Source organism: Carassius gibelio, chromosome B5, assembly GCF_023724105.1.
Source record: "Carassius gibelio isolate Cgi1373 ecotype wild population from Czech Republic chromosome B5, carGib1.2-hapl.c, whole genome shotgun sequence".
Classification (NCBI taxonomy): Eukaryota; Metazoa; Chordata; class Actinopteri; order Cypriniformes; family Cyprinidae; genus Carassius; species Carassius gibelio.
This window is the reverse complement of record NC_068400.1, coordinates 11,194,110-11,208,913: the sequence shown is the minus strand read 5'-3', so window position 1 is coordinate 11,208,913 and position 14,804 is coordinate 11,194,110. Positions and strand designations below refer to the sequence as shown.

The following is a 14,804-nucleotide window of genomic DNA, read 5'->3' as shown; positions in this document are numbered from 1 at the left end:
AAAAAATAATCATAAATTGATACTCTGCACTCTGATACTTCCCTCAGACCATTCGGGATGGATTGTTTTGCATTTATTGAGGACCATATGGATGAGTTTGTTTCTTCTTTGGAATAGATTTGGAGAAATTATTTAGCATTACATCACTTGCTCACCAGTGGACCCTCTATCACGTGTTCTCATGCAGGCGTGTGATGAGGCTTCTTCTTCTTCTTGCTTTACAGCTGATGCAGACTTATATGTGTATTACCGCCACATATCTCTTAAGTGCTGTATAGACATAATACCACAAAAGACTCTGTAATATGTGTTTACATGCTCATGCACTACAAATGATCTTGCACTTTTCAACAGCCAACTGCTTGACTTACGATGTTTCTCTTTGCACGTGTACAGTATTATGTGAAGCATTCATATAGTTGATATATTTTTTTTTTCAGTCAATGTATAGGTAAACATTTATATATAGTATTATTCATATTCAAAATCTGTCAGTAATGTAAAGTTGTATATAGGTGATTATGCCGGCTTGCTATGGTCACGCAGGTTTGTTTACGCATTAAACTCGTGGCCACGAGAAAAACATGTCGTTCCCTCAACATAAGAAGTCATGGCCACGAGAAATGGATGTTGTTCCCTCAACATAGCATCTCGAGACCACGACATAAGGATGTCTTTACCTAGACAAAATGATCTATGGCCATGACAAAATATGATGTTCCCACAAGTTAATAAGACGTTCCCACAAATTAATATCTCGTGGCCACAACATATTATCACGTTCCCACGAGTTATTATTTCGTGGCCACGACAAAACTAAGTAAAGCGAACAAGTCACCTTATGGGCACCGTACAAAATAGCTGCCCAGAGGCGTTGCCAAGATGGCGGCCGAGTGGCACAACTTGCCTAAAAGGACTTAGTCACGAGTCTGCTTGTGAATGCGCTCAGGGGGATGCACTTAGGAGAGTTTGAACAGTTTGCACATTGCGTAAATCAGAGGTAAAAAAACAATACTGTTCTGTTTCTTGCACAGATCAATCGTTTAGTGTCTTTACACATCAGTGTCTCGTCACGAGCCACAGGGTTTCATTTGGTTTTGTTCGTGTATGTTTTTTGTTTTTTTGTATTGTTTTATGTTTTTAACCGTGATTTTCATCCACTTACATAGTAAGACTGATAGACGGTTTTAGTGAAAAATCTCAGTTTGTGTTCTAATGAAGAAACAAAGTCACCTACATTTTGGATGCCTTGGGGATAAGCAGATAAACATCACATTTTAATTTTTGTGTGAACTTTACCTTTAATAGAGCGACTTTAAAAAGTAAATACGTATACATTTTTGAAAATGTGGTCACAACTTTTATTTCAATCAATTTTAAAATGGAAGCTTACTTCCATTTGTCTTGAGCCTGAAAGCTGGATTTATGTAAATCCAGACAGACTCAGACACATTGGAAAATGATGAGAGTTCATTTTTAATGTAAGCCTGATATAATTTATTCTAGATCATTTAATGCAGCACTCTACTAAATTAAAATAACCTTATTTCTTTATTTATGCCAGAAATAAAAATCCCCCCAAAATTAAGAAATGTATTCAGATGTCCTTGACATTTTGATTGTATCTGGGAGCATAAGTACATTAACTTAAAATCATACAACAAGACTAGAACTAATCTGTTCTAATAAAAAAAGCTTCATTTAATTACATGCAATAGTTTTTCTCAATTTAATTAGGTTAGGGTTATTGAACATTTTTATATTTTGACTGAGTTTCTGAACAGACAAAAGGGCTTAAATCGTTCTATAAACCATTTTAAAGCTATCATGTAATGCTTACATGGTTCTCTTAGTATGCAAATTAATCAGTACTAGTATTACTCAAGCAATAAGTAGTTCTCATTAGTAAGAATGATGTTAGTTATCCTTATGAGCAATTTTTATGAACAAAAGCCAATTTGCTATATTGCAACCCATTCTGGAAAATTAGTTGAATTTTCCCCAATACTGAAACCATCTGTCAGATTTTTCAGTTGGTTAAGCTGCTGTCAGCCAAATCAGACGGATCTGCAACCATCAGTAGATGTCACATCAGCACAATACATTATCTCCAAGATACATCATCTGAATTCAGCATCCAAAGTGTAGAAACTTCAAAGTAGACACAATATCCAAAGTTTTGATATATAGGTCAAACAAAAAATGAATGAAACACTGAATATAGAAATAGAAAAATATAAACTAAAAAAAAAAAAAACATAACTTTGAAATAAATAAATAAATAAATCCAAGATATCAGACAAAGTGCCAATAAATAATATTTTTAATTTGTCAGTTTAAACATTTATTAAGTACAGTACTGTTCAAATGTTTGGGGTCTGTGAGTTTTTTATTTGTTTTTGAAAAAAGTATTTTATGCTCACCAGGGCTATATTTATTGATCAAAAATGCAATAAACAAAAATAAATATTGTACAATATTAAGTGCTGTCAATCAATTAATCACATTCAAAATAAGTTTTTGCTTACATAATATATGTGTTTATATATATTATCAATTTCACATCAATAGGCACATCAACCATAACTCCTTCAAAAACAGCTAGAAGCCTTGGAGTTATGATTGATGATCAGCTGACTTCCTCAGACCACATTGCTAAAACTGTCCGATCCTGCAGATTTACTTTATTCAACATCAAGAAGATCAGGCCCTTTCTTTCAGAACATGCTGCACAACTCCTTGTTCAAGCTGTTTTTCTGTCCAGGCTGGACTATTGCAATGCTCTCTTGGCAGGTCTTCAAACCAGTTCTATAAAACCTTTACAATAAATCCAGAACGTGGCGGCAAGATTAATTTTTAATGAGCAAAAAAGAATACACGTCACACCTCTGTTTATCAATTTGCGCTGGCTTCCAATAGCTGCTCGCATAAAATTCAAGGCATTGATGTTTGCCTACAAAACTACCACTGGCTCTGCACCCATTTACCTAAATGTATTACTTCAGACTTATGTGCCCTCTAGAAGCTTGCGTTCTGCAAGTGAACGTCACTTGATTGTGCCATCCCAAAGAAGCACAAAGTCACTTTTACGGACTTTTAAATTAAATGTTCCCTTCTGGTGGAATGAACTCCCCAACTCAATCCGAGTCCTTAGCCATCTTCAAGAATCGGCTTAAAACACATCTCTTCCATCTTTATTTGACCCTCTAACTTTAACACTCACTATTCTAATTCTATTCTTAAAAAAAATCTAACTACCTTTCTAATCTTTTTTTAATTCTATTTCTTTTAATTTATTATGCAATTGTATATATGTGTGTGAGTGTGTGTGTGTATGTGTAAAGACCTCTAACTAGCTTGCTCTATTCTTTTTTTTATTCTATCCGTTTTATTTTTATTTATTATATTACTTAAAATCCCATGCTACATGTACTGTGTTAACCTAACTGAGACTCGTTATAGCACTTATATATCATTGCTCTTTTTGTTGTTTTTGATTGCTTCCACTGTCTTCATCTGTAAGTCGCTTTGGATAAAAGCGTCTGCTAAATGAATAAATGAAAATGTAAAAGTAAATGTATTTGTACTGTGTATATTTATTATGTATATATAAATAGAAACACATACAGTATAGATTGAAAAAATATTAACATTTATATATTTATATTCTTATATTATATATAAATATATAAACATATATTTTTTCTAAAATGTATGCATGCATGTATTTGTATTTATATATACATAATAAACAGTATACACACATTTATTGTGTAAATTAAAACTTTTATTTTGGTTGCTATTAATCACGATTAATCATTTGACAGGACTAAAATATTACTGCAATTTAACTTAAAATAACTAAATATATTTCAATATATTTTAAAGTGTAATATATTTTCAGTTTCATTACTCCAGACTTCAGTGTCACATGATCCTTTAGAAATCCTTCTAATATCCCGATTTGTGTTTCTTCTCATTATGTCATGTTGAACACTGTTGTGCTGCTGAACCTTTTTTGTGGAAACAGTGATTTGTTCCTTTTTTTAGGATTCTTTAAAGCATTTAGAACAGCTGAAATATTTTTTGTTACATTGAAATGCATTTACCTTGACATTGCATTTACTTTTGATCAATCTAATATTTCTAAAAATATTATTAATTATTTTTTTTACTTTAACTCGCTTTTCACTGGTAATCTTTTTCATCTAACTTCCAAGTAGTGATCTTTGTTCTGATTGGTTGAGTCTTTGCATATCAACGTAGTTCACATTGTCCGTCACAACAGTGTGTGTGAAGCTGCTGAAAAATAAGTGGTCATTGTGATGCAATAGATACAATGATGATTTCCTTAAAACTTATTTTTGCAGCCTAGTTTCCATAAACGCTGGATTTAAAAAGGACCATCATGTTAGAGTATATGAAGAGCAAAGAAAATCATGTTTTCAATTATACACCCTCTTTAGTTTCATCAACTTTTGACTAAGAAGCAGTAGCTTTAACAGTTTTTTTTTTTTTTGGACCCTGAGGCTGAATATGACTTGGTGTGTAAAACATCAGTACAGCAGTCCACCATGCTGCCAGTGTGTGCTTGATCGAGAGGGGCTGGCGAACAGCACCCCTTACCATCCCTGTGACAATGGGCTTTGAGATTGCTTTCTGAAATCCATCCACAGCACCAAATTTAATCACAGCTTTATTTGATTCCGTCACTCTTTTAATGAAATTCCAAACAAGCTTGATGTCTGATTGTCATGCGGTGCCATAGAAAGACCATGTGGTGCGTGACGTGGGACACGGTTAACAGCTGGGTAATTCCCGGTGCATGGAGACCTCTGCACATTAACTGAATTTCACTCTCACAAAGCCGTGAGGCTGCAGCTTTGTACTGAATGTGCATTTAGTGAAAGCCTTACCAGTAATGGATGTTTATTCAGTTCACGTGAATCACATGGGTAACTGGTTCATAGTAAATAAACTCCAACAAAAAAAGCAGCATTCTACTTCTTGTGAATCATGATGGGTAAAAGACGTACTTATCTTTTAAATAAAACCAAACTCTAAAACCCTAAATGGGAGTTTTATAGAACATCCTGGCCAGTCTTTTAAAGGACAAAAAACCATCATAAATGTGTTTTTTCCACTACACTTAAAATATGTGCATGAGGAACAAACTGAAATGTAAGCTGTTATCTAATGCAAGTCTTGGCATTCCTTCTTATGAGGGAAGTAACAATGAATTTGTATGAGTCATTTGCATGCAAATATTTTCATGAAAAATTCAAGACTGACCAGTAACTTTATTACTAAAATGTATTCAAATGTTTTTAAAAATGTAGGAGCTACAACAATCCCACCCAAGCAGAAACCACATACTCGGCCAAATAAATGTGTTAAGGAAAGACATTTACCCCACAAAAAAAAAGAAAAAAAAGAAAAGAAAACATAATAAACACGTCCATCATTGAGGCGTTTTACTTTAAACCATTGCTTCTAGCCAAAATATGAGTACATGATTAATAACACTTTCTCCAGTGAACAAGTTCATCTCCAATTGTCCTCTCATCAAAATCCCTGGCATTTTTGACTGTTTTAATGGTGTTTGGTCTGTGCATATTTCTCTCCTGATTCAGACGAAGCAACTTTTTCACTGGAGAAAGCAATATTATGGATATAACTTGTACTTGCCGTTTGAAGTCAAAAAAACCTTAATGATGGATTAGTTTTTTATAATCATGCGGCTTTTCTTTTCACAAGACCTTAAGTGATGGACTGGAGTCATGTGGATTATTCTGATGTTTTTATCATTTGTGTGGACTCTCATTCTGACGGCACCCATTCACTGCAGAGGATCCATTGGTGAGCAAGTGATATAATGCTAAATTTCTCCAAATCTGCTCTGATGAAGAAACAAACTCATCTACATCTTGGATGGCGTGAATGTGAGTACATTTTCAGATCTTTTCAATGAATCAATTGATCCAGTTAACCAATCAAGTATAAAAGATTCATTCACTAATCTGGCTCATTCTATTCTTGCGTTCAACTCACTGACTTGATTCAGTCACCGTGGTTAACAGCCCACTGTAACTAAGGATTATCAGCGAATGATGACTCACAGTGCAGTTTGTTCTTCACACAAAGCTTTTGAACAGCCTCAGAAGACTTGGAATATAGTAAGTGGAAAGCTTGAAAGCTTCATTCTCCATTCATCTCTTTTAGTGTTCAACTAAGATTAAAAAAAATAAAATAAAAATAAAAAGTCATACGGGTTTGGAAAGGGGTAAATGATGTCAGAATTTCCATTTTTGTGTGAACTAATCCTTTAAAGAACGTTGTCAGCAGGTTAATATGTCCAGTGTGGAGATGATGTATTTTAGATGAACCAGACTTAAAGCAATCTTCATCTGAGAATAATAATGAATTCTTCAAGCATTAGCTGAGGCTCTTATACCCATTCTTCATTTTGAAAAAGGACGGGTTTATGATGAAATATTGCTAACTAAAATAAAGATGCACGGATTTAGCTCACAAATTACATCTCAGTTTCTGCCCCAAGCGTGTCATACGAGTTATAAGAAAAATATCAAAATCTGGCTCAAACTCAAGATTCGCAAATAAACAACTGTATATCCTAAGGACAAGAATGAACATGGCCTACTTCATAAGTGTGAGCACAACTGCACTAACAACTTATTCCATGAGCTTCATTTCTATTTGCTGAACAAAACTGTTATGAGGATGAAACCCAGTGGTTTGTCTCCTCATATTTATTCTCTGTTTTCCATCTCTGAGGAAATGCGACACATATGATCTGGGGTGACCACATGCAGGCACATTTGCAAATAGATTGACTGTCACATCCACACATGGATATTTGTGTATATACAGAACGCACACAGTCATGTACTACAGGAAACATCCATATGTGGCCCCTCACGTCTTGCACTTGCACTTTCTCACCATTTAGCTTGTGTTAGTTCAGACCAACAGGTTTTCAAGGGTTTAGAGCATGAGAATCAGCCTTGAGTTTTTGGGCTATATTTTATTTAACATGATGCACTGAGAGAAAACATCCCTTGAAGAACGGAATTGCAATGAGGTGCTGAGATACTTAATTAAATCTTAATCACAAAAGATTGATCTGAAAAGACACTTTTAACTGAGCTGACAATCACACCAGTCAGAGGTCAATATATAAGGTTTAGTGGAAAAATGAATCTGAATGAATGCATTTGAAATTTGCAATTACAGACCACTACATTTATACTTTTGCAATTAAAAAAGTTCATCAACATGCAGAGATATTAAATGAAAAAGCATGGGATTTGGATGCAATCTGATTGCACTGGACTAATTGTAGTTTGAATTTCACATGTAACCTATACCTAAGCATGGCATGGTGGGAGAAAAAAAAAAGCATTTTATTTTGTTTTGTTAAATAAAAATACATTACTTTTTGCTGTATTGAGCATGCCGTGACTAGTTCAAATTACATTTTACTGATTTATTTTAATTGGATACTTATCAGGGTAAACCAGTGGTTTTTAATCCTGATCTTGGAACATGTAGCCTGCTTAAAGCATCGTATGAGTATAGTGAAAAAACAGCATTTATTTTGCTGCTATTGATCATGTAGAACACAACGTGTCAATTTCAAATGACATTTTAGTGATTTTATTTAATTGGGCATTTATCAAGGTAGACCAGTTGTTTCAGTACTGATCCTTGGAGGTCCATAGCACTGCACATTTTGGATGCCTCTCTATCTGATGCACCAGTTCAGGTCTTGGTGCCACTATTTAGGAGCTGATGATAGTGTGTTAATTAAGAGAGTCATCCAAAATACGCAGGGATCCAAAATGTGTTAGGGATATTCCATGCATTGAGGTAATAGTACATGTATGAATCAACCAGTCTATTCATTTCCATATGGTATAGTGCAATATGTTTCAGATTCTAAAAATTAAAAGTGTTGGTTTTATGACATGGTATATCAAAAACTCTGTCACTGCAAATGGGATGTTCACATTAGTGCTGCATATCACAAACAGGTATTTTTTTCTGGCTTATACTCACACAAATTTTAACCAGAAAAGCTAAACATGTGACTTCTGCTTTTATACGATTATATACAGTATAGGATACTCATCAGAATTAGCTTTCTCACACAAATGAAAAAAAGTGCTATGGAAATACTCTGTAATAGTGAGTCAAAGACTTCATGTTTGGATTCACTTTTTATTTACACACACACCTCCTGAAAAATGAAGTTTAAAGTCTAAGAGATACCAGAACTGCAGCATACCACTCTCATGAATTTCTGCTGGTTTGTGACAGACCTACTTTCCATAAATCACACCATCAGATTTACAGTATCCACTTCATAGAAACACAGGCACGGATAACGTGATTTTCTAGCGTTTAAAGTGAACTACGCTGTGCGTGGTGCTGAATCCTTCCAAACCTATTCTAAACAGAAAAGAAAAAAAATCCACTCTTCACTTACAACATATTTTAAGTGGAAATTGGATCATTCTGAAACGAGGCGAGGGAGATAACTTAAGTAAATGATCAAGGAACAGGTCGTAATACACTAAAGTAATACAAGAATTAGTAAGAGTATATTCGTTTTATATAAAATAGAAGAGTAGTATATAGGCTTCATACAACACCTGGACCCTCTCACTCACCTTCCACCTCATCCTCAGGCAGGTTGACTGGTGCCCGGTACGACAGGATATCAGGAATGGTGCAGATTCCCCGGTACATCAAAGTGGAAGTCACCGGATGCATAGGCATTTTTGCAATTTATGTTGACTAGCACGTGTGTATTGATCCTCATATATGAGATTTACTGTCCGGACGGCAACTTTTTACCCCACATCAGATCAGACTGAAACCCTCACTGGAGATCACGCGTGGAGTGGATTCCATGGAAAGCTCCTATAGTAAACTCTCGCAGCGTGCGCAATTGCGCAGCCCTCTCCAAGAAACCAGGTGCAGGGATTTACAAGTCTTCACAGGTCACTGGTGGTCTAGATGTAAGGCTTTTTGGTTTGGATCTTCACAATATAAGCAAACCGCCCGGTCTTTAGTTTGTTGTAAAAATGACAAAGACGACGAATTACGGCGGCTCCATCGGCGGGGAAACTAGCAGATCATAATCCACCAGCTCACACGACGCGCATCAAACAAACGCGCATTTTTATCAATGCGACAACGTATGTGCGTATTTGGTGAGGTTGCGTGGATCGATTCGAACTCCAGGTCGTTAAGCATATGATTGTTTTCTCCTCGGTCGCTTCTTAAGACACAGCAGCTGCGCCTCGAGCACGCACTTGTTGGACAGCGTGTGCGCACTGCCAAGAACAATGAGTTAAAAATGCGCTTAACGCGTGTGTAGTTGAAGGTCTTTTTCTCTCTTAAGAAATCCAGTTTTTCCTATGGCAAAAAAATAAAAATAATAATAATTACAAAAATAAAATAAAATAAAAAAACAGGAAAAGATATCACCGATATAATCAAACTTTCCAGCTAATCACAACATGCAGATAAACGAGCTGTGCTGTGCGTGGGGAGGCTCGGTGTCCGGGTTCCCTCGCGATGGATCTATATTTAGTCTGAGTGTAAGCTGCTGCTCTCCACAAGGTATTTCCCGCCGCAGGTGCTGGCAGGCGTTTACACGCGGAGCGTTCTTGTGTTCAACAGCTAGACGGAGCGTAACGGATTGGAACACTCTTGACGCGTTTTGAAAAGTTGATCTGCTTGTTTTTTACTTGGCATGATGGCTTAAAACGCGGCGCTCACTTAAAACGCGATATTTACTTAACATGAATATTATTTACGTGAGTACATTTATTTTTAACCTTATAGAACATAGGCCAATTTCAAAAACTTACATTTAATTCACTTTTTTAAACATTAAAGGGTTAGTTCACCCAAATAGCAAAATTATGTAATTAATAACTTACCCTCATGTTGTTCCAAATGTGTAAGACCTCCGTTTATCTTTGGAACACAGTTTAAGATATTTTAGATTTATCCCGCGTTTCCACCGCAGGAACTTTACCCAGGAACTAGGGACTTTGGCCTGGTACTTGGTGTGTTTCCACCGCAGGAACCAGGAACTAAATAAAGTTCCGGGTAAAAAAATGCCCCTCAGAAAGTCCCTGCTGGCGAGGTGGTACTTTTTCAAAGTTCCGAACCTTTGGAGGCGGTACTTGGGCGCTAAACATCCTGATTGGTTGAGTTCACGCAGCATTGGTTGGGTTCAACCACCATTTATTCGGATCATTTTCAAAATATTACTGTTATTGTGTCATGAAATGTAATTTTAAAAGTATTTCAGGTGAAAATGTAGTTGTTTAAAACTCAAATCTGTGGTTTATTTATAAAGACAGTGCCTATTTAAAAATGTGTTTCGCCGATCTCGGAGACGTGCGCTCCACGCAATCAGCGGGAGCTCAGTCCTCATGTATCCGCCGAGAGCAGCCTCACCTCGGCTAGACCTTCTGATATGTGCCGCTGGCTCTGATGTCTCTTTAGGGGTTAAACATAACATATAATTTGTTTTGGGTAAATCTAATCTAATACTTGGTCTGTATTCAATTTATCTATATGTTAAAATGAAAATAAAAAAGGCAAATTTATATAATATCTAGTTTCATTGTAATGACTGTATATACACATTTCCCTGAACTAAGTACATTTCTGCAGCTGTTATTATGTTTAAATGAAAACAAAAGGAGGCAGTGGTATTTGATATCCTATTTCGTTTTATTGTTCAAAACAAAGCAGTTTGTGATTGCCGGTTTGCGAATGAATCATTCGATGTAACCGGATCTTTTTTAACCAGTTCACCATATCGAACTGAATCGTTTTAAAGAGTTTGCGTCTCCAATACGCATCAATCCACAAATTACTTAAACTGTTAACTTTTTTTAATGTGGCCGTCACACCAATATCCAGGAGGGGCCACAAATCCACGAGTTGACAAATCCGAGGGAACGCATTGTGAAAGCGTGCGCACGGATTATGAATTTGTAGGTATGGATTCAAAAATCGAAGGTACGGTTTACAAAATCTGAGGGCATGGATTAAAAATTTGTGGGTACAGTTCATTAATCCCTGGAGGGCACAATTTGTTAAACCGAGGGAACAGTTTTAAGAATTTGTGAGTACGGTTTATAAAATGTGGGGATGGATTGCAAAACCGGATTGGATTGTATTTTTTTCTCCTACAGGTGACCTCCCGGGCTCTGTAAGTAGTAAATAACTACTTGAGTAGTTTTTTTTTTTATCCAATACTTTTTTACTCTTACTCAAGTAACTATTCAGACTACTTTTACTTTTACTTGAGTAAAAATTTCTATAAGTAAATTAACTGTTACTTGAGTACAGTTTTTAGGTACTCTACCCACCTCTGATTAAACTCGCGATAGATCAATGTTAGTTATAATGTCAATCTCTATCATTTATTCGCTGAACATTGCATTAAAAACATTATATAATTATAAATTCCTGACATTATTATTACATTTTAATCTCATTAAATACAAATTAAAAAAAAACACCACTGCCTCCTTTTTTCATCCAAAAATACCTCTTCCGGTTTGTCACAAGTTTCGGAAAGTTTTTTCCGAGTATGGCTCTGTGTGACGTTATATGGGTCCCAAGGGCACTTCTGCCAGAAGAGCGCGCGCTCCTGTATAGCAGAGCAGAGACATTCACTGATCAGAGCGAGAGACCGAACTGTCACAAAAGAAGTGTGTTTTTGGTTGCCAGGGCAAGACAACCCTGCACAGACCCCCCCCCCCCCCAAAAAAAAAAAACAGCATTAACGGACCAGTGGATGGAGTTTATTTTTACAGAGCATCAACGGAGTTGTGCAAGTGTTTGTGTTTGTTCCCTGCATTTCGAAGATGCTTGTTTTACAAACAAGGCCCAGTTTGACGCTGGATTTGCATATAATTTATTTCTTAAGGATAATGCAGTCCCAACGAAAAAGGGTCACGATCGTGTGTTGGAACCGCAGGCGGTGAGTAAAACTGCTTCAAATATCTCTGTGTTGTTAACTTAGCTATCGGCGCGTAAGCACATCAAGTAAACAACATGCGATGTTGTCATCAGACTGCACTTTCCACATGTACAGCTTCAAAAAAAAAAAAAAAGACGACATAAAGTGGAACTTAGTCATTTTCCAAAACCGCTAAGCAAATATATACAGTTTCAATACATACCACATACAAGACGTCGTTGCTGATGCTGCTCTTGTTAAATTTCAGCCTCTGGATCTGATTCTGGATCATAAATATACGCTAAATCTGACTGTTAGCCAGGGTTTGTTTTGGATGATGTTTTTTTCCTCACGGTACTGTCACAGCTTCCAAACGCTCTCAGCGCAAAAGCCTACTCGCGCTCGTGATTCTTTATCTCCGCCCACACGTCACGCCTCCAGGCACTCGTGTTTTTCCGGGAAAAATCGGTACAGACTATCTTTCTCTTATAAATATAATAAAACTAAAGACTTTTTGGAGTTATGAAGGATGCAGTACTACTCTATAGGTACTCAAGATTAACAGGATATTGAGTGAAAACGAGCATTTCATAGTACCAGAACTAATTGTGGAAACTACCCACTTTTGGGCCATTTTAGTACCGGACTGCCTTTTTCGAGAACCAAATTAGCTCCTACTCCAGAGAAAGATCTAACCAGCACAACTGGTACTAACCGTGATGCAAGTAGACACTGATTGGCCAGACGCATTCGAAAACGCCTTCACCCGCCATGATTTAAAACACAGTGTAAACATACTGTAAGCATTGTGTCGACTTATTTTGCAAGTATGATGAACAGCGATAGATGGACGGACGCTGAAGTGCAGGCACTTGTAGCAAATGTAGCAATGCCAGTTGTCATTGGAGATTCTTAATCCTAATTTCTGTTCTTTCAATCGCTTTACATTTACATCGACATTCCATGTCGATTATTGTGAAATCTGCGAGATGCAATGAAAACATAGCTCCGATCACAGCGTCCTCCATCCTACTGTTGTTAACGTTGTTCTTCTTTGTTAACGTTGTTGAACGCCACACACAAATGACATCGCTGTCGACCAGTTTAAGTCATATTACAGTACACGTAGTCGGTGCGAATGCAACCCTTTAAATGGTACTGGGAAATAGTTAGCACAAAATCGTCCCAGTACTTTAGTACTGTACATTTAGTTCTGGAATTAAAGCGGTGTAAAAGACCCTAATTTTTTCCTGGAACTTCATTTGGATCCTGGGTCCTGCGGTGGAGTACCAGCCCAAAGTCCCTAGTTCCTGTGTAAAGTTCCAGTGGTGGAAACGCGGCTAAAGTGACATCATAGTTCCTCCACTCTATTTGAACATGTTTTATAAGCCACGTATAAACGTCAGTTGCATCAACTTCACTGCCATTCACAAATCATTCATAATTTTTAGAATGTCGCCTTTAAACTTCCATTTGTGCGGTAGCTCTGCTATGGCATCGCTATCTAAGAGCATTATTAGTTGGTAAAGTGGATTTATGTATTGCAGAGTTAACGGAAGTTCCCGTGAGCACTGTAATGTTTAAAGCAAATGTCTTAACAAATGTCAGTAGACCAGTAAGTTTTTAAAATGAGCGGTTCATTTATAAATTTGTGGAAGAAACCGGAAGAAAAAAGACAACAAATACTATGCCAAAATGGGGCGGGCTGCATAATATCAATTGAGAAGTAGGCATATTCAGACACGGTTTTGTTTCTCAATGAATACGTTCTTGGAAAGAATTGTTTAAACTAATAACTCAGTGACTAATGATTCATAAAGACCATCACAATTGTTTAATTCCTGAATGAATCATTGTTTTTGCCCCTTACAGATATATGAACAATTATGTGGCATTTTCTGAATTTCTGGCCCTGATATAAACACATAATTAAAAACATGCACAGAAGGAGGACAGGAACTCATCTTGAGACAAAAATAGCACTAAACGAACACATCCTCCATATGAACGCCCCCTTACACAGCATTTCATGTACAATACCACTATCAAGCACATAAAATACTCATTCATTTCAGTGCATGTACTTCTCCACGGGCAACTGTGATAGACATGATTCCCAGACCCCCCTGAAACAAGAAGAGATGTGACTAATGTTTTCGCAGGGCTGGGACAGATCCCATCCCCTTTGGCATTCCTTTAATGGAAACTTGTCTTTAAAAATTCACATTCAGTTTGATAAGCAGTAAGTTAGTGCTGTTATTAAACTCAAAGGCTTTGCCAGATTTGTCCAAGACAAGAGACTGAAAGCATCCCAAACTCTAGCACGAGTTAGCTCAGAAAAAAAAAGAAGATGCTTATTATTTTGCACGTGCAAGAGCATCCTGGTGGAAAATGCATAGCACTTTGCAGTGCAAACATATAAATCAAAAGGTGCTTGGCATGGTGGAAGTCATCCACCGCACACACTAATCTGTCTCAGCGTGGGTGGGTTATCTTTTTTGCTTTTCTGCCTGGATTTCTGACATATCTGCAAGCAGGTATTTGATTCCCTAGTAGGGGTTTTCCACATGCATCCATTGTCAAATGCACTTAGTAAAAACATATGCATTCTCTCTGAGACATATGAGCCTTATTATGAGTTATCTGGTACTGTGATGGATTTTGGGTGGTGTAATGACACCATTGTCTCCTCCAGCTGTGGAACGGAGCTCCTGTGACAGGACCCAGGTGCACATATCAAAACCCGATGGCCTATTACAAATGGTGGACTCTCAACCTCCAACAC

At 36.8% G+C, this 14,804-nt stretch overlaps 1 protein-coding gene across 1 annotated transcript in view; it reads right to left on the bottom strand.

The window, feature by feature from the left end:
* Positions 1 to 9,509, bottom strand: part of LOC127957340 (calcium-binding protein 7-like) — a 40,571-nt gene extending 31,062 nt beyond the window's left edge. The window contains exon 1 of the mRNA XM_052555837.1: positions 8,694 to 9,509. Within this exon, the coding sequence (XP_052411797.1) occupies positions 8,694 to 8,802 (109 nt within the window). The 5' untranslated portion in view covers positions 8,803 to 9,509. The remainder of the gene's footprint in view (positions 1 to 8,693) is intronic.
* Positions 9,510 to 14,804: the final 5,295 nt, after the last annotated feature.